Below are 25,757 nucleotides of genomic sequence, written 5' to 3'. Positions count from 1 at the left end.
GAGTATCGGCGGCTGGTGGCCCTGGAGGAGGAGGAGGACACGCAGTCGAGCGGGGCAACATCTTCGACTGTGACCACTGCATCCTCCTCCGTGACTAAGCCAGCGGGACCGAGCCGGGCTAAGAAAGCCGACCGCCACCGCCAAGCAACCGAAATACCAGCTGCCCCCCACAGGAGCTGCAAGGAACGCCAACGCCGCCTACGAGTCCGCATGTCCAACCTGGAGCAGGAGGTCCTGAGGTATAAGACCTTGGTTAAGGGCCTCCGCTCCGAGCTTGCCACCCTCCGCAAGGAGTATGATGCCCATGCCGCATCATGCACCAGCACCAGCACCCTCCAGTAGTGGAGTGTCCCTTGCCCTTTTTTTATAGACTTTTGGGGGGTGGGATTTGGGAGTTGGGATCGTTTTGGGACGTTTCAGAGACAATCGTTGGGGTTAGGGTGGGTGAGGGAGATTATTTTGTTAGGGATAAATAAATATATTTTTCAACTTTATCTGACCATACCTGTTTTTTACTGCTTTTCAGTCTGGTGGGTGGGGGGCGGGGGTGTAACAGTAACTTTGTTTTCCTGAACAGTCGTAGGACTTTAGTAGTACAACCGTCAATCTCTTGTCTACTCCGAAATAATACTCCATTATACTACCTCCCACCAAACGCTTATCTTACCTGTAATTTGTGTTAGAAATTAGGGCTAGGCCCAGGGCTGGCTCCAGGTGAAATGGGGATTAACGTTGTCATTCCTGGGCGGGTGACATTTCCTCATTGCGGTGGTACTAGTGGTGTGACACAGTGGCAGTTGCATGCCTATGGAAAAAAAGAAAACGAAACCTTGTTTGTACTCCTTACTGTAGCATTACAACGGTTACGGTACGATCGAGAAAATAGCAGGTGACAGTACACTAGAACAGTGCCATAATGTAGCCTAACAAATGGTAAAGTATTGCAAGTATAACTAGTACTTGCGTTGAATTTATTTGACATTGGCTACTACTACTAGAAGATATAGTACTGAAGCTGAGTAAGTCTAGAAGATATCCTCGTATTCCTTCACCAGCCTGTTGCTGCTATCACCTTATCCTCCCCAGCAAGTGTGTGGAATTATTGATGTCATTTTAGTCAGACATCAAGCAAAACAACACAGCCCGGGGGAAGAGGGTTAGGGTTTGTAAAATGGATGGAAATGGGGGTTTCTTTTTGGGTAGGTTTTGTTGAGAGAAGAAAAAAAAAGCAGAGCATGGACAAACAATAATTGAAGATACAGAGTTTACAGACAATCTTTGGTTACAAACTAAAGGTAAGCACATGCAGTCACACTCATAGAATAAAAGACAACAATGGATACTGTATCTGTATTGCGTATGTTGTTGGAGTTGTCCTGTTGAAATTGGTAAGTAAGTTGCATGCAGCAAACAATTCCTCTTATTGGCGGCACTCCTCCATTCCAGCTGACGCTTCGTCCATCAATGTGGTGGTGACCACTGACAGAAGAGACACCCTGTCCACTGCCTGCCTGGCGGATGTTGACTGAAACCCGGCCTGTAATTATTGAACGGAAAACAGGAAGTGCTATTACAATACCACTGATAAATAAATAAAAGGTATGTACGCTGTGTGGTTCAAAAAGTGACACTTTGATTTCCCTAATAGACAGTACAATATTTTTGAAATTGCGTGCTCTGTCTGAGTCACCTTTTTAAGGATCAATAAGTATGGCCAAAATATTATAGCGGATCTTTCCCCTCAAGGTGGGTGTACTACTGTGTTTTAGAACAAAATTTGACCTTCCCAGCAATGCTCCCACCAAGACCCTTACTAAAGCCAGTCGCAAAAATGTAGAAGAACCCAATCATATCTCCAAAAACGATGCCTAGCAGAAAAATGGTTACAAAACGTACTTTGAAAGTAACAGTAGACCCAAATACAGACCGTGGATTGTATTCAAACCACTTGCCTGCAAGCAAAAGTATCCATAGCCAGCATCGCTCCAACAGTGCTCTACAACAACAGAACCGCGTTGCAATAGAACCCCCCTAAACACATGCAATCCTGCTGCTAGGGCTAACCCTAACGAACCCTAACTTACAAAAAGTGCCAAAACTGGTGTTTCCTTATGGATTTTGTCCAACAAACTTCTAGCCGGTATTAGACCTTCCCAGGAATGCCCCAGGCAAGACCCGCCAACCCACCCGCAAAAAAACACCCGACACAACACCACCAAACAGCGAAAAAGCTAAATCTCATACTTACAATGTCTCTCGGCCTTCGGTCCAAACGCGGCGCTGTGCAGCTAGGTCGTCATCATCATCAATCATCATAACTCCTGTTTTCCACCACGGATTTCCTGAAAAGCAAATGCAATCAAGATTAGACTGTCGCAGCAGTGCTTCGACAGAGACCCCGGCCGCAACCCACCCACGAACAGCAGGAAGCCCCCCAAAACGCTACATTGAGCAAGATGTCTGAAGAAATGGCAAAAAAAAGGCTTTTCCTTAAGGATTTTGTCCAAAACACTTCTATCCGGCATTAGACCTTCCCAGGAATGCCCCAGCCAAGACCCGCCAACCCACCCGCAAAAAAACACGCGACAACACCCCCAAACAGCGAAAAAGCTAAATCTCATACTTACAATATCTCTCGGCCTTCGGTCCAAAGTAACGCGCTGTGCAGCTAGGTCATCATCAATCATCATAACTCCTGTTTTCCACCACGGATTTCCTGAAAAGCAAATGCAATCAAGATTAGACTGTCGCAGCAGTGCTTCGACAGAGACCCCGGCCGCAACCCACCCATGAACAGCAGGAAGCCCCCCAAAACGCTACATTGAGCAAGATGTCTGAAGAAATGGCAAAAAAAAGGCTGTTCCTTATGGATTTTGTCCAAAACACTTGTATCCGGTATTAGACCTTCCCAGGAATGCCCCAGGCAAGACCCGCCAACCCACCCGCAAAAAAACACCCGACACAACACCCCCAAACAGCGGAAAAGCTAAATCTCATACTTACAATGTCTCTCGGCCTTCGGTCCAAACGCGGCGCTGTGCAGCTAGGTCGTCATCATCATCAATCATCATAACTCCTGTTTTCCACCACGGATTTCCTGAAAAGCAAATGCAATCAAGATTAGACTGTCGCAGCAGTGCTTCGACAGACACCAAAAATTACACACAAACCCCCGGAACCCCGCCAAAGAGCACCTCAAAGGCAAGCAAGTCAGCAAAAACGGCAAGAAATTTCCACCTCATATTTGGTCCAAAACACTTTTGTCCATTATTAGAGCTTCACAGCAATGGGCCCAAAACCGTCAACTCACCCGCAAAGAAGTACAACACCCCCACAAGTGCTGAGTCTTTCTTCATTGTGCGTAATCCAGCACTCTGCTTGGAGGGAAATCGCAGTCTGGAGGAGGAGGATAGAGGAGCATGTTCTTCAGAACTTATGAACCTGAGGAATGTAGACTGCGGCACCTTCAAATCAATAAGCAAACAAGTGAAGACAGTTCTGATGATGGTCTTGTTTTTGGGATTAGGTGATTAAAGTTTGAATTAAATTAACTGTGCAAAACAAAGAAAGAGAGACACAAAGCACACAGGAATAAAAGTGAATAAGGACGAAAAAGAAAGTTCTTGATTGATTGTCTCATTTTCAGGGCTCGGTGTCAGGGAATAAGAACAAGATTTCGTCATCATACTCTTCGAATTCAGGCTGGATGAGGTCAGTGGCACCGAACAGAGAAAAAATCCCCTCATCTACGTTGCTGTCCTCCTCGTCTTCATGCGGCGTGCTTTCTCGTACTTTGTAATCTGGTGGTATGAGGTGCTGATTCATCTTGATCATTGTCAGCCGCTCCACATTTTTGGGCGAGAGGCGGCTCCGTTTGGGAGTTACAATGCCACCAGCAGCACTGAAAACACGTTCAGAAGACACACTTGCGAGTGGGCAAGACAAATAGTTTATAGCCAGGTTGTAGAGCTGTGGCCACAATTGTTTTTTGCCATGCCAATACTGCAATGGCTCCTCATTAAGAAAGACCACTGTTGAGTCATTCAGATAGTCATTCAGACTCAAGGTCATCAACTGTTCCTCCACTTTGCTTACTTTTTGCTGTGCCTGTGACATTTTTTCGAGAACCATACCCCATCAAACTTAGCCAATCCTCCTCCCCAGCCACTGTTAGTGTTGTCATTGTGTGTGGTGCAGATGATCCAGTTGCCGGTGTCTTTAACGGCTGAGAGGTCACTTGTGCCCCAGCCACAGGTGCAGAAGTGGATTCTTGTGACTGCGGATGGCCTGCTGATGCTGATGCTGATGTACTGGCTTCTCCTTCAATAACCTGCCGTTCTTTTTCAAACCTCTTGGCTGACCAGGCTAACCAATGTTTGTACTTTTGAACATCTGCATCAGCGAAAGGAAAGAATGCGTTGTCTGCCAGCGCCTTTTTGTAGCGTGGATCCAGAATAGTAGCACAAATGTAATGCTGATCTGAGTTGATGTTTTTAAGACGTTCATCACCACGTAGGCGATGTAATAATTTCTCAGACAAAATGAAATGGGTTTTTTTTTTTTCATCTTTTTGAAACTCAGAAGAAACCGCCATCAGTTGGTGCTCCAGTATGCACAACAATGGGATAGCTTTTCCCAAATTACAGTCCTCCTGGCTGACTGCACGCGTGAAGAACTCAAAAGGACGAAGCATGTCTGTCAGGCTTTTAACTATGGCCCATTGCGCCTTACTCATCCGCAGGTCCTCCTTCTGAGATGTAGCCTCTGTCAAGAAATAGTGATCGAGTACCGTATACTGCTCATACAGACGCTCAAGCATGTAGAAGGTTGAGTTCCAACGTGTTGCCACCTCCTGGATGAGTGCTTTCACTGGCATTCCACGTTCAAGTAGCAGTCTCCGCAGATGCTTCCGGGCCTTAAAAGAATGGCTGAAATGGTTGCACATTTTGCGGCAGGTGGCCATTACCTCGAACGCTGGACTCTCTTTATCACTCAAGAATTTTTGAACTACCAGGTTGATACAGTGCGCCAAACACGGCACTCTAACATGGTCACCCTTCAACATGGCCTTAACTACATTGGCGCCATTATCCGTGGAAACATAACCAATCTTGCGTTTTAGGGGGGATAGCATTGTCAAGACCTTTTTGTCAAACTCTTCCAAAAGGTTTTCTGCTGTGTGACTTTTCTCCAAGCCAAACATGGCTAGTGTTGCATGTTTCCGAGCAGCTTTGAAAACTTGGTCCGGGTCAACACCTGCGTTTAGCTTTGCTATAACACCTGAAAAAGAGACCCAGTGTGCAGTGATGCACATGTAATCATCGCCTGGGCCACTGGTCCACATGTCTGTTGTCAGATGTATTGTGTGAACAGCACTCTTCTGCAAAGCTGCCCCAATCGCCTGCAGCACATCTTCATGTAGTGCTGGAACCGCAACTCTGGCAAAATAGAACCGGCTCGGAACCTTCCATTTAGGGCAGAGCGTTGCCACTAATTCAAGAAAACCTACCGCTTCTACAAAAGAAAAAGGTAGAAGGTCCACAGCTAGCATTTTAGCCAGCTTAGTGTTATACAGACGCGTCAGTGGGTGGTTGCGTTCATATGGCACGTCTGAAGTAAGCATTGTTCTAATGTTGCCCTGGACCAAGCATTTACGGGCTGATAATGACTTCGTTGACCCAATTTTGCTCGCTGGTGAACTTTTGTGCGTTGGTGTCTCACTCGCTCCAACACTCTTAGTGTGCCTCACATTGGGTGTGCTGCTGACAGGGGTACTGGGTGTAAGGGAAGTGTTTGACACGTCTTCTTCCTGCTCGTCATCATCAGATGAAACATCAACGTTTCCTTGAATTTGGCCTTTCTTGATCGCATCTAGGTGCGCAAACCATTTGACAGTGTGCTGTCTCCTAAGATGACCTCTCTGGCCTCCGGTACCATAGTTGGTACCTGGCTTACCACGACTAACTGCTTGCTTACAAATGGTACAAATGGCAAACTTTGGATTTTTTGGACAAACAGTAAAGAAGTCCCAAACTGGGGACTTGAAGTGTCTGTGGGACATGGAGGAGGCGGCGATACTGGTGGTGGTGGTCATGAAGCTAATGCCAGATGAAGTGGGGGATGTGGATTGCCCAACTTTTGTACGTTTTGCACTTTCACCGCCACTAATTAAGGTCGAGATTGACGGAGGTCTCTTCTTGCCAGAAAGAAATATGGAAGCGGGACGAGTTGGTGTACTACTTAACTCCAATGATTGTGGTGTTTCCACTGCCTCCTCATCGACAACATCATCATCACGCTCAGCAGCTCTTCGGGCTAGGGTCAAAATGTCTGTTTGCTGCATGCCCGCTGGGGCTGCAGTGACCTTTATGATGACTGGGTCGTCGTTGGCAGAGTCTTCATCAGCAGCAGTATCCGCCACTTCTTGTTGAGACTCATCACACTCCATAACTCTGAGACTTTGGACGAGCTTCCTTTTACGCTTAACTACCTTTGTTTGTTCCCAAGTTTGATCCGTATCATCAGAAGGAGGTGTGCTTGAAGAGGATGTAGACACCACCCTTGATCTCTTCCTTGCTAGGGGTGTGGAAGACAATGAAGGATCATCAGGAGGAGTGGCTTCCTCAAATGATACCTCGCCTTGATTGTCGATTTCCTGATGTGCCCCTACTTCGGGAGGAACAACTATTGTGGGCACTTGTTGTGACCCTCCATGCACCTCTGCTTGCGCATCTCCTTGCGCTGCCTCTCCTTCCACATGTACTTGGGCTTGTACTTGCACATGTGATTGTTGTTGCGGCTGTGGTTGTTCAACACTCGTCAGATGAGCTACAACAACCTGTGTTGATTGAGGGACATTGCTGCTGCTTTCTTGCGATGAGCCAACATCACTGGTCGATGGTGATTGAAGAAGTATACTGGCTGCCTCTGCAGCACTCAAGGGCTTGGACTTAAGTTGGCGTGGTGGTGGTGGTGGCACTGAGCCCAATGGAGCGGGGGTGCTGCTGCCAGCTTGGTCCCCAGCAGATCCCGCTGCAGCTGCTGCAGGCATACTTTTTTTTTTACTCCCAAAAAAAGGGGCGGGCGGCACACCAGTGTCCTTGGTAACTTGCTTCTTCTGCTCCTTACTGGCACCTTTCTTGCTAGAGGAGCTACGGGTTACTTTTTTTGGGGCCATCTTCTTCAGAGCAGGTCAGCAGGCAGCAGTTGCACGAGTTGCAGAGGGTTCTGTGTCCAGAGTGACGTGACGTCGCGTGACGTTATGCTGCACACACCGCTGCAGGACTTCTTCCTGGCACTGGTGGTTCTATTGAGTCTTCTTGTGCACCTAAAAGCAATGGAAGACAGAGGAACATCAGTTCAGTTATACACCCCAAAAAATCGACAAAACACAGAAAAATTAGCACAATCCCATGCCATCCATGATGTTTACATTGAAGACACCCCACAGAAAGACTAGGGACATGCAAGTATGCAACACTCACTACCCCTGGGCATAAGGGATGAAAAGTAGGCAAAATAAGTGCAGGCCTCAGACACTGCCTCTCCTCAAAATGGCCCCCTTACACCCCAAGCACATGTTGCCTGTACCAGCCAGCACTCAAGATGGCCACCACCACCACCCACATGGCCAGTCCACATCAACAGTACACCCCCAAAAAAGAGAAAAACAGCCAGAAATCACCACAATCCAATGCCATCCATGATGTTTACATCAAAGAGAGTGAGACCACACCACAGGCACACTCAGTCCATGCACCACCACCACCCCTGGGCAAGCAAAAGGCCACACCAGCAGCCCCCCAAAAACGACAAAAAACAATAAAATAAGCACAATCCCAGCCCATCCATGGCCTCAATTATGTTTAAATTCAAGAAGACACCCCACAGAAAGACTAGGCCCATGCAACACTCACCACCCCTGGGCAAAGGGCCACACCAGCAGGCCCAAAAAAACGACAAAAAACAATAAAATCTGCACAATCCCAGCCCATCCATGGCCTCAATGGTGTTTAAATTCAAGAAGACACCCCACCGAAAGACTAGGCCCATGCAACACTCACCACCCCTGGGCAAAGGGCCACACCAGCAGGCCCAAAAAAACGACAAAAAACAATAAAATCTGCACAATCCCAGCCCATCCATGGCCTCAATGGTGTTTAAATTCAAGAAGACACCCCTCAGAAACACTAGGCCCATGCAACACTCACTACCCCTGGGCATAAGGGATGAAAAGTAGGCAAAATAAGTGCAGGCCTCAGACACTGCCTCTCCTCAAAATGGCCCCCTTACACCCCAAGCACATGTTGCCTGTACCAGCCAGCACTCAAGATGGCCACCACCACCACCCACATGGCCAGTCCACATCAACAGTACACCCCCAAAAAACAGAAAAACAGCCAGAAATCACCACAATCCAATGCCATCCATGATGTTTACATCAAAGAGAGTGAGACCACACCACAGGCACACTCAGTCCATGCACCACCACCACCCCTGGGCAAGCAAAAGGCCACACCAGCAGCCCCCCAAAAACGACAAAAAACAATAAAATAAGCACAATCCCAACCCATCCATGGCCTCAATTATGTTTAAATTCAAGAAGACACCCCACAGAAAGACTAGGCCCATGCAACACTCACCACCCCTGGGCAAAGGGCCACACCAGCAGGCCCAGAAAAACGACTAAAAACAATAAAATCTGCACAATCCCAGCCCATCCATGGCCTCAATGGTGTTTAAATTCAAGAAGACACCCCTCAGAAACACTAGGCCCATGCAACACTCACTACCCCTGGGCATAAGGGATGAAAAGTAGGCAAAATAAGTGCAGGCCTCAGACACTGCCTCTCCTCAAAATGGCCCCCTTACACCCCAAGCACATGTTGCCTGTACCAGCCAGCACTCAAGATGGCCACCACCACCACCCACATGGCCAGTCCACATCAACAGTACACCCCCAAAAAACAGAAAAACAGCCAGAAATCACCACAATCCAATGCCATCCATGATGTTTACATCAAAGAGAGTGAGACCACACCACAGGCACACTCAGTCCATGCACCACCACCACCCCTGGGCAAGCAAAAGGCCACACCAGCAGCCCCCCAAAAACGACAAAAAACAATAAAATTAGCACAATCCCAGCCCATCCATGGCCTCAATTATGTTTAAATTCAAGAAGACACCCCACAGAAAGACTAGGCCCATGCAACACTCACCACCCCTGGGCAAAGGGCCACACCAGCAGGCCCAAAAAAACGACAAAAACCAATAAAATCTGCACAATCCCAGCCCATCCATGGCCTCAATGGTGTTTAAATTCAAGAAGACACCCCACAGAAAGACTAGGCCCATGCAACACTCACCACCCCTGGGCAAAGGGCCACACCAGCAGGCCCAAAAAAACGACAAAAAACAATAAAATCTGCACAATCCCAGCCCATCCATGGCCTCAATGGTGTTTAAATTCAAGAAGACACCCCTCAGAAACACTAGGCCCATGCAACACTCACTACCCCTGGGCATAAGGGATGAAAAGTAGGCAAAATAAGTGCAGGCCTCAGACACTGCCTCTCCTCAAAATGGCCCCCTTACACCCCAAGCACATGTTGCCTGTACCAGCCAGCACTCAAGATGGCCACCACCACCACCCACATGGCCAGACCACATCAACAGTACACCCCCAAAAAACAGAAAAACAGCCAGAAATCACCACAATCCAATGCCATCCATGATGTTTACATCAAAGAGAGTGAGACCACACCACAGGCACACTCAGTCCATGCACCACCACCACCCCTGGGCAAGCAAAAGGCCACACCAGCAGCCCCCCAAAAACGACAAAAAACAATAAAATAAGCACAATCCCAGCCCATCCATGGCCTCAATTATGTTTAAATTCAAGAAGACACCCCACAGAAAGACTAGGCCCATGCAACACTCACCACCCCTGGGCAAAGGGCCCCACCAGCAGGCCCAAAAAAACGACAAAAAACTATAAAATCTGCACAATCCCAGCCCATCCATGGCCTCAATGGTGTTTAAATTCAACAAAACAGTTGTATCATGCACCCATAACCAACCCTGGTCCTACTGGATACTGTGGCTACCCACAATATAATTTATTTAATTTTCTGAAAAAGTTCCAAAATTGTACTTGCAGCAACTGTAATGCCCCAAACAAACTTACTTGTGAAAGTTGATTTCTAATCCAAAAGTGATCCAAAGACAGTCAAAAAGGCCTCAAATCCAAATATCCAGCAGCACCCACAAAAAGTAATCCTTCCAGCTCCAGATCCAAATGAAAGTGACCAGGAGATGGACAAAGCACTGGGAGGAGCCTGCTGGACAGGAACAGGAAGTTGGAGACTGTGGGGCACTTCCTTCCTCCCACCCCCCAAAATGGACTCCTTGCAAAAAAAAAGGCCATGCAAATGTCAACCTGAGGAGTGATTCTGATAAAAATCATAATTTTCTGAAGGTTTATCCTGTTTGCTGGTGATTTTCTTGTGCGAAATTGCAAAATCTCTATTTCGCAAGTGCGAGATTGTTCCTTTCCGCCGCAACTACGTGTTCGCAATTGCGAACTCTCGCGAGGTGTGCTGTGCAAGGTGGCAAGCCGCGAGTACGTATTCGCGGGCGACAAACTCCCGCGGGAACACGCAGCAAGATCTAAAATGGCGCGTCACTCGCAAAGAAAAACAACTCGGCAAACGCTAAAATGACGGAAAGTGAACGCCGTGCACCACGCCGCGCGCCGCAACCAAGCAAAAAATCCGCCGCGAGCGGATTCACGGATTTTCGTCAAATTCGCGAGAGTTCGCGGATTGCGAATTTGCCGAAAATCCGAAAAATCCGCGATCGGAGCGGATTTTACGCCCATGCTTACCCACCCATTGTCTCTTGAGTTTGGAGGATTCAGAATCCGTACAGTGGGTCTCTTGAAGGAAGGCAACCTGTGAATTAAGCTTAGATAAATGAGACAGTACCTTTTGACGCTTGACAGGGTGACCCAGACCACGAACGTTCCTTGAGACAAAATTACACATGGAGGGAGGTGAGGAGGGGGGTAAACATCCGGGGCGAACACACTGCAGGAGGTCGACTAAAATAAAAGAAATAAGAAATACAAATATTAGAGAGAAAAAGAACATTCAAGAAAAGGACATTAGGTCGAAAAAACATGCCAAAGAATGCCAAATACGAACTAGCAAGGAACAGAAAGCAAAAGTAAAGGAATAGAACAAGCAAGAAAAAAAGGGAAGACAGAAAGATGATGAACAAAAATACATACTTGTAGAACAAAAAAAGAGATACTGGGAAGAGGACAGAAAAGAGATAGAAGAAGGACAAGGAAAAAGAAGACAGATCAAGGCAAGAATACCAGATCTGAGAAGAATGCAAACACCAATACATCTGGAGCGAGGAGACGCCGAAGGAGAGGCGAAATCCCAAGAGCGTCAAGAGAGAAATAAAGAATAGCTAGGGACGGCTCAACAGAGTGAGGGAAACCATGTCGAGGCTAGAAACAGTACAACATTACAACCAAGAGATGTCAGCAAAGGCAAAAACAAAAGATGCCTATAGGGGGCATCAGGTGGTAACATCCATTGTGGGAGTAGATGCAAATTGCAGATATTCATGCAGCTTCTGGGGATCATCAAAGGTACGAGTACGACCATTATGAGTTATTTTACATAAGCACGGGTGTAGGATTCCATATTGAATGTTTAACTGTCTCATCTGAGGGCGGAGATTCAAGAATTCCTTTCGTCGAGCATTGGTGGCATTTGACAGGTCTTGAGAGATGTAGATGTTGTGACCCGACCATACAAGGCGACGTTTGAGCCTGGCAGCTTTTAGAACAGTCATTAATTCAGTGAACTCGAGGAAAAGAAGGATGATACCCCGAGGTTTTGAGGAATTAGATGTAGGACGACCAAGACGGTGAGCACGCTGGATGTTTAGTGGATGAGCATTAGGTTGAAGGTCTAGCAGTTCATGCAAGAGTCGACGAATGAAAGACACCATGTCTGCCCCCTCAAGATTCTCCTGAACTCCGTAAATACGTAGGTTGTTTCTACGATTACGATTTTCAAGGTCCTCTGTGTGTAGTTTGAGCTGCTGTATTTTTTTTTCCAGAAGGGGTATCTTAGTAGAAACATCCTGAATATCGCTAACACGCTGTTCCAGATTCAAGACCTTGCCTTCCATAACGACCCACCTCTCTTCAATCTGCTTGAGTTTCTCATTGGTAGCAGACATAAAGGGTTGTAGCCCCCGAACTTCCTCTAAGATGGAGTCTAGAATAGGATTCGGAGAGGTGTGAATCGGAGAAGGGGGGTCATTCTTGGGGCGCTTGGTTGTGGTCCCTGTGTTAGACGACTTCAAGCTGGCCGGTGCGTGCGTCATTATTCCAAGATAGGGGCACCCAAGAACACAGATGAATTTGAAGAAAACCGGATATTAATTTCAAAGAAGTATTCCAAAAAAGTCACCAAGCGTGAAGAAAAAACGGTAGAAATGAAAGGTAAACTCAGATATCCTACTTCAGAAACTCAGGGTAATCCTCATATGAAGTATAATGTAAAAATTCAATGCAGTCAGACTCCGCAAAATGAGAAGATGAAGGAATCCACAAGGAAATGAGAGAGCATAATAACCGCAAGGCGTTCATGAAAAAACTGTGTGGCAGGAACTAATGTTGAGGAGCCACATAGCGGCGGTGAAAGAAGTACGTAGTCAAAAGGCCTGCGCAACACAATTCAGGAAATGGCGGTCTTTACTCAAGCAGGTAGAAAGCCACATGTTGAAAAAAGTTTGTTAGACAGGGAGAAGCCATTAGCTAGAAAACGCCATACCTTGTGAGTGGTAGCCAATAATTTGAGGCATAAAGCAGGGCCAGTGCTGGGCGCAGCCTGAGGAAAACGGTATTTATCTGAGGAGAGACGCGTTCGCGGCAGCTCAAAATGGCGGCCGCTGGCGTCCCGACCTCGGCATAGGAGACAGGGCTCACAGGACTGCAGAAACACCGTTTAGAGCCTCCACCTTATAAGCAAACGTCGCCGTAGTGGTTCCGCCGCATCAGCAGACACAATTTCAGCCTCTAACGTGCTGAAAGCCGTCTTGAATCCCCTCGGTAGTTAGCCGCTCTCCGGAGCTCACGGGAAAGCCGCCATGTCGCTTGGGCGCGTAAGCCACGCCCCCTCGGGCTCTCTTTATGACACCTGTAGTTTTGGAAAAGTTAGGCACAAAGGAATTGAGGCATTACGGTGAGAAGGATATCTGCTGTGGCCTGACAGTTCAGAATGGGCTCAAGTTGGATGCAGATGGCAGAAGAGTCTAAGGGCCATATGTATTAACATTCCGTTTTGCGATTCCTAAATAGCGATTTTTAAGGAATCGCTATTTAGAAATCGCAAAATGGTATGTATGTAGGAAATCGCTTCTTTTTAGCGATTCCTTAAAATTCCTTAATTGCGATTAGCAAATTGCTAATCACAAAAAAGGAATAATTTCCCATTCATTTCTATGGGCCAGGAGGCCCATGGGAATGAAGGGGAAATTTGCGATTCGCAATTTGCTAATCGCAAATTGTGAATATTTTCTAGGGTGCAGGGGTGTCTCAAGAACACCCTGCTGCACCCCTGAAAATTACATGTGTGCGCATATGGCGCACATACATGCCCTAAGGGCATGTATGAGCGTCACAAGGCACCTTTTGATGTTTAAAAAAATACTTTTTTAAAAGAATTTGCAACTTACCACCAACTAGATGTTGGTGGTAATTTGCGATTCCTTAATGGCATTTTTGAATGTTTTTTTCCTTGATACATTGCATTTAAGGAATCGCAAAATTTGCAATTCCTTAAATGCAATCCCAAAATAAGGAATGGCAAATTTAGGGATTCCTTATTTTTCACCAAAAATGTTTCATACATACCATTTAGCGAAAATGGGTTCGCAAACGCCGGAATTCTGCTAATTTCGGCGTTTGCGAACCCATTTTGCTTTGATACATATGGCCCTTAGCCTTGATCCATCTAGATTTATTAGCCCTTGCTGACACCTTGACACCCTATTCTACTGCTGAATTTGAATGTACTCAGGGTTTCAGGCACTGCCTTTGCCTGGATCCTGTTCACCTTACACCTCCCAACAGTGTCTTTACCTCTGGTTGCATTGGACTTTCTCCGCGTTGTCAGCACCACTATCTTGTCCAACGTTTCTGTCAGCCACTGTCTACCTTCATGCATTCTGACAGGTTTCTCTCATATGTATGCAGCCGACTCGCAGGGACTCTGCTCTGTTAGGAGGCAACACGGGCATAGACCAGTCTTTAATTTGTCAAACACTCAACATGTGATGGTAGGATGCCTTCAATGAGTTAACCACTGGCAATCACTCATGGGAGCATTCCAACTCACCATTCTTTTGCCCCCATGCTACCTTAGATTGGACCAGGGCTGGCTTTAGGGCAGTGCGACTGCTGAAGCTGCACTGGGTGCTGACCTGTGGAGGGGCGCGGTGTTTACCAATATCTTATGATTGGAGAGATGAGAGGCACTTTTGCACGGTGGTAGTGAGAGAGTCTGAGGAGGCGGGCATCGGGGCACCAAAAGCGATCGTCGCACCAGGCGCCACCAGCACTAAAGCCGTCCCTGGATTGGACCTAGCCATATGCAAATCAGCCTTGACCCTGCGCCAATAGGAACATTCCAGCCCAAACTGCCAGCACAGGTTCTCCCTGAACTGGACCACAAGCAACCCAAGACCGGGTTTGATTGGGGCTCTTCAGTCAGGTGTAGCTTGGTTCCAGTGACAAAGTGAGCAAAGTATCTACATTCATCCAGGTGGGACTAACCTTCGGAAGCCTCTCCCCAATACTGACGGCATGGAAACTCGGCAAATCATTCTCAGTGAGGGCTCTATCTTTATGAATTATGCTAACGGTATCTTTAAGAGGCAAAAGCGACCATCTGCATTTCTGAAATTTATCAGCCCTACCAGTCCCGAGGTTAATTGCCTAGATTGAGACTTTTTTGCTGTTAATACCAGGAAACCTAAATTTAAACATGTGCTCTATCACGAACTGCCAGGAATATAACTGTAAAAATAGACGGCTAGTGAGTTAGAAGACGTTTTAGTTGATGTAAAATATAATTTGAAGAAAACTCTGTTTAAGGTTACAGCTGAGTGATTGACGTGTTGCAAAGACTAATAGTCAGTGAATGACAGAGATTAACAATGAGGGGTCCCCATGCATCAGCAATCGAGTTAAACTCCCCAAGAAAAGCCAATTTTATACTCCACTACCTACACAGGTTCTAGTATCAATCACATGAGTACATTGTCATCAAGCATACAAGCAGGGGACCTATCAATGGACATTTCTGTCGTGAGGCAGAGAAGAGTGTCTTTTTTAATGTGTAAATTTAAAAGTTAGTGCTTTATATTCAAATAACACAGCAAGAGTCAAACATTGCTTACTGTTTCTGAGCTGTACTATCGGAAAATATTGCACTAACTCAGAGATTTATCAGGTTAAATTAATTCACTTTACACCCTTCCAGGGACATAAAACGTGCTGGTTCAGCACTGTACCAGAAAAGCCCATCAACATACAACCACTGGTGCCTTGCTTTGCTTGTATAGGTGTGTCGTGGCAAAACAAAGAACAGACAAAGCCAATGGGTTGCCTTTTAAAGGGGGTGGGCCTATTGGCTTTGCCAATGTTTGTTGATGCCTTTGGCGCACAGTAACAAGTACCAATTCTCAAACCGTATCTTAAAGCTTACACTTTGATTTCTTACATTTGCTACCAGAAAGGAGCCAATATATCTATGGTGTTTATGTCTAATTTCTATTCATAGTATCCAGTATTCCATTATACTAATAACATGGTTTTGCCCTCTGCAGTGCACCAGTATATGCAAGAATATTAGTTTAATAGCCTATTTGCTTCACATAAATGATTTTATTGGACCTCATTTACTTTCACAGTTGTGGAATAAATTTATATAGAAATTTTAATGTCATGCCAGTCAAAATAAATGGTAAACAACGTTTACCACGAAGTTTCTACTACGCGGTACCTTTACCACGCGGCCGTTACAACGCAAGTCGTTACCACAACTTGCGCTGGAGGGCGCTGTGGGATAAGGAATTTTATAAATTTATATTCCAACACCTTCCCTAGTATCCACGGGGACTGGTGTTGGAATATAAAATTATAAGAATCCTAAATCCGCGCCCTCCAACGCAAGTCGTGGTAACGACTTGCGTTGTAGCGGCCGCGTGGTAAAGGTATGCGTTGTTACAACCTGCGTTGTAACAACGTACATCCAAAATAAATAAACGTTCCCAAAAAATCCCATTTCATTACCATGCTACAAGATGAGTAACTTGAGAAATCACTGCTTACAGCTTCATAGATTCCATGTTGCAGTCACTTTTATAGAGCATTGCTGGCCTCCTGACAGAATCTACATGTACTCCTAATTACAGGTGCTTAGGGGCATATTTACAAGCCTCTTGTGACACAGTTGCACCGCTGTTGCGTCACTTTTTGTGATGCAGCGGTGGCGTAAACAATGCACCACATTGTAGCCTATTTACAACGTGATGCTTCTAAGGAGATGTGCCACGTTGTAAAGCCCTGCATCGCAATATGCCTGCATCAGTTATAATGTCTGCAGGGTGGGCATTCCCACGCAGGAAAACCTCGTAAAAGTGAGGCTGTGAAAAGTACAAGATTTCACTGCGCTAATTCTAGGATGCCACTGCGTCAAAACCTTACGCCAACTTGGAACAGGCATAAGGAGTGAAGCAACCAATAAGTATGGGCCTCAACATGCATTGTTGGAGTTGCATCGTGCTTGCGACACAACTCCAGCTGAAGGCCTCAACATGCATTGCTAGAGTTGCGTCATGCTTGTGACACGACTCCAGCAATGCGTGACTTTTGGGCCAACAGATGCGTCAGAATTTCTGACACATCTGTCAATCCTTGGGCCATAGTGCGCCGTATGGTAAATGTGGCGCATCCATGGTAGTGCAAGGTATTGCAGGCTGGCGCAGGGAAACTGACGCATACCTACAGATGTGTCAGTTTCTTGTAAATCTGCCCCTAAGTTTGCACCCATTTCCACGCACAGCTTGGGCATCTTTTTCCCTGCAGTCTTTACATCCATTAGCCAAACAACATGCATAATACAGCAGACTGACCAGCCACCATCCACAAATCGTTCTTGTCCTGGCACCTCTTGGTGATCAAACAGTGAGCAAGTCATCTGCACTATCATGTGTGTGCTACTTCCATCTATTAGTGTCTAACCATATTCATTCAATTTGGTCTCCAGAACCCCAACCCAACAAGAACATCAACGCAGAAATCTCATCTCTCACCAACTCCAAATGCATTTCAGTCAAGGTGCCTCAGAGACTACCACACTTCCTTATGGCCAAGGTTACAAACGGCTCCCTTGATACACATCTTAACACTTACAATAGTAATTTTAAACTTATCTTGTTGAAATTTCATGAGTCAATATTTTTGTCACAGCAGATGTGTAGATCATAATTTCAGGAGACAGTTCAGTGGCATACAACCCATCAAATGTCAACACTCTTCTTGACATATATAAGGCAGCGCTGACAATTCATTTACACACAGACAGGAGAAGTAACGGAGATAGGCGAATTTCTAAAAACTGGCCTTACCCAAAACAAAGCAACTTGCTTTTTGTTGTTCAGCCCTCATCATCTCTACCAAAGCTACCCTTCACAGAACTAGCATGAATGTAGCAACTAACAGAAGCAAGGCGTTCTTAGTTAAGAGTAAGCCAGTAAGCACTGCATCAATTCACTACCAGCTCCCCTTCTCCATCGGTTAATATCAATGAATTATCAGTTACCCCTCACGTCAAAGGTTAGTCATCATTTCTTCACCAACAAGACCAACAAAATGAAGTCATGCACAATAGCATAAATATTATATCAAAACTACCTCACAATCCCCACTACACAACACCCAAGTGAACAGGCTTCAACTTCTTCTTACAAATGAATCTCACCGACCTCCTGAACATACTTAAGGTCACCTCACATTAAGTCGACATAAGGAAACATCCTTTACAACGAAACTTTTACAACGCAGTGCTTTTACAACGCAGGTTTTACAACGAAAACCATTACAACGCATTGCGCTGGGGGCGCTCTAGGATAGGGAATAGATTTAATCTACTATCCAACACCTTCCCTAGTGTCCACGGGGACTGGAGTTGGAATAGTAAATTAAACTATTCACTATCCAGCACCCCAAAGCGCTATGCGTTGTAAAGGTTTGCGTTGTAATACTTGTGTTGTAACAGCATGCGTGGTAAAAGCATGCGTTGTAATGTCATACATCCGTCGACATACTATTGTCATCCATCAGTAAAGCTCTTGAAGGAGATTCCCTCAGATCCCTCCTCAATGTTCCCAATTCCTTAATTCCCTGATGCTCTAAAACATGTCAAATACGTTCCTGCTGAAGAAATTAACCTCGAACTCAGATGGTCAACTCCCACTCCAAATCTCATCTACCTTTCATAATGAAAATTATAGAGAAAACAGGCTCTTAACAACTCCAGGAGCAGATCAACAATAAGAACAATCTTCTACAATTCAACAAACTCAGCTTCAGATCACACAGCAGCATGGAGACAGCCACTCCTTCATGAGTTTGCAATACTTTCCCATAAGTAGTGACAAAAACTTCAGTGCCGTATGATCTTGCTATACCTTTCTACTGTTTTCGTAACAGTAAATCAATCATGATTTACACCTCGGAAAAGCCCATGGACTTCTCTTACATAGTCCTCCATAGACTTTGTGCCTCACCAGCTACCAATAATTTGTGCAGATAAGAGCTGCAAGATACCAGGAACTTCCTGTTTCCTGCAGAGTCTCCCATGGTTCCACCTTCGCTCTCATCATTTTCCGTTTCTACAAGGAATCTCTTGAATCCTCACTCACCGAAAATATTAAGATCCATCACAATGCCAGAGGCACTCAACTCTTCCTTAAAGTCCCTCTAATCAACAACTCACCACCTACCGCAAGCTAATCAAAACATGGATGACAAATACCTACCTTAAACTCACCCCAGCAAACATGCAGTTACTCTGGTTTACTAATCCTCCCCAAATGAAAGACTCTGCAAAACCACCTGTTTATACCCTCAACACAGACTTTGCTAATAAAGAAAACATCACAGAAAAACCGAGAGAGTTTAGGATCAGTTCTACGTCCTGAAGAAGATCCAACAATGTCACTACTGTTGCTCAGATTGGAATGGGAATACTAATTCTAACCCCCCCAAAGTTCAGTATTTTCTCTGCTTGTGTTTGTGTTAGAGTGGGGATAGTAAATTTGACCCCAGCAAAGACCAACACTTTCCCTACAATTGCTTAGGTCGATCTGTTAATATATATATTTTTAACTATTTAAGAAAATAAATGATTTGTAATTTTTATTCGTATTTTAATTTTGAGGGTTTTGTATTGGCTTTATTTTTTTATTAGATGTGATAAATGTTTTTGTTATGCATCGTTATTATAATTGTAATCTCTTTTCATTTTTTATTTGTTTTACAATAATAATTAAAATATGTGTTATTTTAATTTTAAATTGTTATTGCGTTAATATTTTACATAAACTGCATATGCAGTAGTAATTATACATGATAATGAGATATATAATAACTGTCAGTATTGCATGCAACTAGCTTGCTCTATTCATGCAGCTTGATACAACAACCCAAGTGAAGGGGCATGCGGGTAACTGCCTTTGTCATGCTGGCATTGATAATGACATAAGATATTCTTGTGAGAATGGTGTTTCTATGGGAGCATACATTTGAAAAGTAATTACAGAACAGCGAGAACACTCTAACATAAATTCAATATTTTTGTTGATGATATTTATGACACATTATTACTCTAGTGCAATTATTTTACCTCTATATTTTGTTATACACCCTAAAGAGCAAAACAAACATTGTACATAAAAAAAATCCACCTGTGTGGCTATCAAAGTGCTATCCAAAATACTAAAACAATCTACTATGCAAAAAGTCTTGGAGGAAGCAAATCAAATAATGTAGTTTTTAAAACTGAAAAGAGTACTAACAGCTACCTCCAAATGCTGCAAACTCCTCAACTTCTTCATACCTATGGTTACTAAACACCCTTGGATATTTAGAACGACCAGAGTGTGTTCCCATTTTTCCCAATCAACCAGTGATAACACACAGCTCGCTGGTTACATTCATACCAATCATGCTAGTCATTGCAAGTTATCAGAGCAAAAGAAAGAACCAGGCTGGCTGCTTGCCAGCTGATCCCTTTTCATCACTTTCCACTCAAAGCAGCAGTCTACCACGTGGCAGCAGATAAACCAGTGCTGCTTGATCGTCCCCTTCAATAAAGCAAAGTCACACCACAATAACAACAATGATAGCAGACTGACAGAATACCAATTATTAGTGTCCTTCTCCAACCTATTGCTCCCAAGCGAGAGCATCTAAGGACAGACTACAACGTTGTAACTTCCTTGAGAATCACATCATATTTCTGATCACTGGCCAGGATTCAGACTTGACAGCAGCATTGAGATGACACTAGGTTGACTTAATGAAACACGTCTTGTCATAAGTCAGAAGTCAATGTCTTGCTCGACTTCTTTTCTGCATAAGATACAGCTGACGAAGCGATCTAATTGCAAACATGAGCTGTAATCACAAAAACAGTTATGCAGTCCTAGCAGACCTAAGTCAACAAGATAGAATCAGCATCACCACTTCAGCAACCAAGATCACCATATGCAGAGCCCTACACAAATCTATCCTCTTTCCTTGCTAGGCAACATTCACAAATAGCCTTCAGATCATATCTTTGCACAGCACAAGGGAGAATCCTAAATGTTTGTTGATGAGAATCAGATTAATATCCAATGTGAGAAAATTCCATAGGGGCCAACCAGGATCACCAGATGTCTAAAGCACAGCATCTATTTTGGATTGAATAAAAACTATGTATGTCTGTTTGGATGTTTGGCCAGGATAATAGATCAGACAGCAGAGACGTCATTTCAGTTCAGCTGTCTGGCTGAAGGAGCTTCTCACAGGCTTTGTACAAGTGTACAGGGTGAAAAAGTGTTGTGCCAGTTTGATTCAGTTTGATCTTTAATTCAGGATATCAATGCAACGGTAAAAAGCAGCTTCCACTTCAGGCGGCTCCCTGCGTTCACCCATTACTACAGACAAGCTACATAACCTAAATCACAAGAGCGCCTGCGCTGTCACACAAACTATTTTATGTTACTGTTCACCGCTGCAACAAGGAAAGACATAGTCAGACCTTATGCTAGAGCTTCCAGTTGGAGAGTTGATGTCTGAGCCAGAAGAAACCAGATCACACATCATTGAGCTCCACTGGCTCCCAATGGAATGAAGGATAAAGTTACAAAGCCTTCGGTGGTAAAGACACAAATTTCTTCTGGTATGTGACATTCAGTTGCACCTACTGCTTCCCTTCCAGACACTACAACACACGACTAATCAATCAGTCCAAATTCAAAAGGAAGCAGCACTGTAGGAACAATATAAGAATACCGATGACGCCCTTTTGAAACTCAATTGACCCTCCATTTAAATTATTTGCCAGGTTTGCAGCCCTAAAAATAAGAAAACCTTTTACAGTTAGGTACACCTATCCAGGATACCCACACAAGGATAAACAAGACCCCAACTTACTCTCAGATCACGCTGTGAAACCCCTCAGAAGGAAGAATGATATGAGCTATCTAGTCTCAGCTGCATGTAAACATGCACCCAGAACCAGTCTGGGATGGATACACGGCCTGATCCACTAATATGTAGTACTATGATGTGTGGCACACAATAACTAAACAGTAAAATGAATTAATGTGTATGCTGTTGTATTTGTATGACCTAGGGAATAGGTACAGTGTTAAAAACGTACAAGGCTGTTATATTCATATGTTATCACTTGTTCCACTCATTAGAATGTTGCATCCTTATGATGCCTTAGATGGTTCTAAGGTGATGTCATGCCTGTGCATCAGTGAGCAGTTGGTCCAGCTGTGTCTGGTATGAATCTGTTCAGGTCTTCCTTTGAAGAATAAACTTACTTGGATATATTACCAGATTTACTTGGTTCCTTTATCTTAACAATTTTAGTGACGAGGGTGGGATAGAAACATTGTATAAGATGTGGGAGTACATACCACTTGGCGGATTCAAAACAATGTTATGCAGTTGGGAAAGATTGTCTTAAGTGTGGTAAAAAGGGACACTTGGCACGCATGTGCAAACAACAGTATGAGAAAGTGGCATGTGTGAAGGATTGAACACCCACTTATAGAGTTGTCGTTGTTGATGGTGATGTGGATGTGATGGAGGCAGGTGGTGTAGAGAGAAGAAGAATACGACCTGAGGCGAATTTTGAGATAAATGAGAAAATTGTTTCATTGATGGTGGATACAGGTTCACTATACACCATCATACCACAAGAAATCTATGATAGGACATGGGGGAGTGGGACATTATCTGGGTCTGATGCGAAACTTAAATCATATCAAGGGAATGATATTAACGTGGTAGGGTACATGGAGGCAAAGATAAGGTTTGATGGAAGAGAAACTCATGGGAAAGTTTATGTGGCACAAGAAGGACCACCAATTTTAGGGTGGCCGCACCAATTTGACTTGGCAATTAAAGTAGACCCCACAGCGGAATGTCCAGTCATGAGTGTGAATGCAAGTTATGCTGACAATCTGAATGATGTGTTGGATAGGTTTAGTGGTGTATTTGAACCAAGACACAAAAAACTGAATGTTTGAGGGAGCTATTAAGAAAAGGGAAATGTTTGTGGGCTGGTGAGTGCCCAAGTGCAGCTTATGTTTAGTTTTGGGAATGGTTATAAGTTTGCGGGGTAGCAAGTGCCCCAGTGCGGTGTATTTAGGGAGGTTAGTTCCCTATGGTGGTGAGTTTTGGGGTGGTGAGTACCCCGTGCAGTTTGTTTAGGGTGGTGAGTGCCCCAGTGCGGTGTATTTAGGGTGGTTAGTGCCCTACGGTGGTGAGTTGTGGGGTGGTGAGTACCCCGTGCAGTTTGTTTTAAGGTGGTGAGTGCCCTATGCTGGTGAGTTTTTGGGGTGGTGAGTATCCCGTGGAGTTTGCTTTAGGGCAGTTAGTGCCCCAGTGCGGTGTAGTTAGGGTGCTTAGTGCTCTACGGTGGTGAGTTTTGGGGTGGTGAGTACCCTGTGCAGTTTGTTTTAGGGTGGTGAGTGCCCTATGCTGGTGAGTTTTTGGGGTGGTGAGTATCCCATGCAGTTTGTTTGAGGGTAGTTAGTGCCCCAGTGCGGTGTATTTAGGGTGGTTAGTACCCTACTGTGGTGAGTTTTGGGGTGGTGAGTACCCCGTGGAGTTTGTTTTAGGGTGGTGAGTGTCCTATGCTGGTGAGTTTTTGGGGTGGTGAGTACCCTGTGCAGTTTGTTTTAGGGTGGTGAGTGCCCTGTGCTGGTCAGTTTTTGGGGTGGTGATTATCTGAGTTTTTGGGGTGGTGAGTACCCTGTGCAGTTTGTTTTAGGGTGGTGAGTGCCCTATGCTGGTCAGTTTTTGGGGTGGTGAGTATCCTGTGCAGTTTGTTTTAGGGAAGTAAATGCCCCAGTGTGATGTATTTAGGGTGGTTAGTGCCCTACGGTGGTGAGTTTTGGGGTGGTGAGTACGAGGCAGGAACATAACTGTTTCCCTCATGGTTACGTAAGCAATCTGTAAAGGGTGATTCACCCTGTGACAAACAGTCTGTGATTGAGAAATGTTTTTATAAAATTGGAGATTGGGTAAAAAGTAAAACCTGGTGGTTATTGCAATTTGGTACACAAGTTCAAAGGACCATTTAAAGTGAAAGCTGTTGGAGGTAATTGGGTTAGATTGACCAATGGGCAAGTGTGGAATTGAAGAGGGTGGCTCTTTGCTTTGTGATGAGGCAGTTGCATCTGATAGTGATGACACGGAGATGGGTCTGGTGCCTCTCGCATTTTTTAGGGATGCTAGTGAGATACGGTTACCTGCTTATTTGTATGTTTATGTTTCTTTATTTTTTTCGTTTGTTTATTTGCTTTGTTTCAAGCTTTATTTATTACATGTCATTGTTATACGTGTTGTATTGATAAAGGGGGGAGATGTGTTATATTCATATGTTATCACTTGTTCCACTCATTAGAATGTTGCATCCTTATGATGCTTAGATGGTTCTAAGGTGATGTCATGCCTGTGCATCAGTGAGCAGTTGGTCCAGCTGTGTCTGGTATGAAGCTGTTCAGGTCTTCCTTTGAAGAATAAACTTACTTGGATATATTACCAGATTTACTTGGTTCCTTTATCATAACAAAGGCCTTGGTATATTGTTATGCTTTTGCAAACTATATTTTATATACATGACCTGTATCTGATACACAGAGTAATCGATCAAAATAAATAAGATTTTGACAGTGAATTTCCTTCAAGTACAGCGTTCCAGTGCCCACTTCAGTGCCAAGCCCTCCAGTGCCAATTCTAATCTTAACAAAACTATCAATCATTCTCTTAAGTAAAGAGTATATCAATTCCTTTTGTTCTGTCTCCTTTCCAGATAAACAATAGGAAGCATGACAACGAGTCCAACTCGACGAACTGCGTCTTCATGGTCAACAAGCCCTACGCTATCACCTGCTCCGTTGTGGCCTTCTATATTCCATTCTTTCTCATGGTGCTGGCCTACTACCGCATTTACATCACCGCTCGAGAGCACGCGCTGCAGATCGGCATGCTCCAGCGGGCTGGTGCCCCCGCTGACCACCGGCACCACCTCCCGGACCAGCACAACACCCACCGCATGAAGACTGAAACCAAAGCTGCCAAGACCCTGTGCATCATCATGGGCTGCTTCTGCCTGTGCTGGGCTCCTTTCTTTGTCACCAATGTTGTGGACCCCTTCGTAAACTACAGTGTGCCCGAGCAGCTGTGGACCGCCTTCCTGTGGCTGGGCTACATCAACTCGGGATTGAACCCTTTCCTCTATGCCTTCTTGAACAAATCCTTCAGACGTGCCTTTCTGATCATCTTGTGCTGTGGGGACGAGCGGTACCGGAGGCCTTCCATCCTGGGCCAGACGGTGCCGTGTTCCACGACCACCATCAACGGGTCCACACACGTGCTGAGGTAAGTCACCCCGGAAAGGCAGTCGTTGGCGGGGCATGATGAGGTCTCTCGTTAGAAGCTCCCGGTGTCTATGCTGCTTGGAGAGTAGATAAAGGGGTGCTGTAAGTCAATGGGGTTGCTTACAATGTTAAGTACTTCATTAGAGAGACACCAACAGATTGAGTGTTTAGCATGTAAATGCATCACTTTGGTTTGTTTATTTATGAACATATGTTATAATTAGATGCAGGTGGATGCATTTCATTACTGTCACCACCAGAATTTCTAAATACTGGTAATTTAAATGTGTTGCTTAAACTGCCTATATTTAAAACGTATTCCTCACACTAATATACTCACCTTAAAGGAGTCATCCAGCATAGAGAAAATAGTTCTGTTAGCCCAGCCCTGAATCACTAACAATCACTAAGAATTGGAATTCTAGAATGTCGCTTGTTTAATTATGTCAGCTTGGGTTCTGATAACTAATGTGACATCATTCAATGGACCA

At 44.8% G+C, this 25,757-nt stretch overlaps 1 protein-coding gene across 1 annotated transcript in view; it reads left to right on the top strand.

Moving 5' to 3' along the window:
• The window catches only part of HTR4 (5-hydroxytryptamine receptor 4), a 569,808-nt gene extending 544,537 nt beyond the window's left edge, over positions 1-25,271 (top strand). The window contains exon 5 of the mRNA XM_078652966.1: positions 24,699-25,271. Coding sequence (XP_078509092.1) covers positions 24,699-25,271 — 573 coding nt within the window. The remainder of the gene's footprint in view (positions 1-24,698) is intronic.
• The last annotated feature ends 486 nt before the right edge of the window (positions 25,272-25,757 follow it).

Source organism: Lissotriton helveticus, chromosome 7, assembly GCF_964261635.1.
Source record: "Lissotriton helveticus chromosome 7, aLisHel1.1, whole genome shotgun sequence".
Lineage (NCBI taxonomy): Eukaryota > Metazoa > Chordata > Amphibia > Caudata > Salamandridae > Lissotriton > Lissotriton helveticus.
This window is presented reverse-complemented; position numbering and strand designations above follow the sequence as displayed.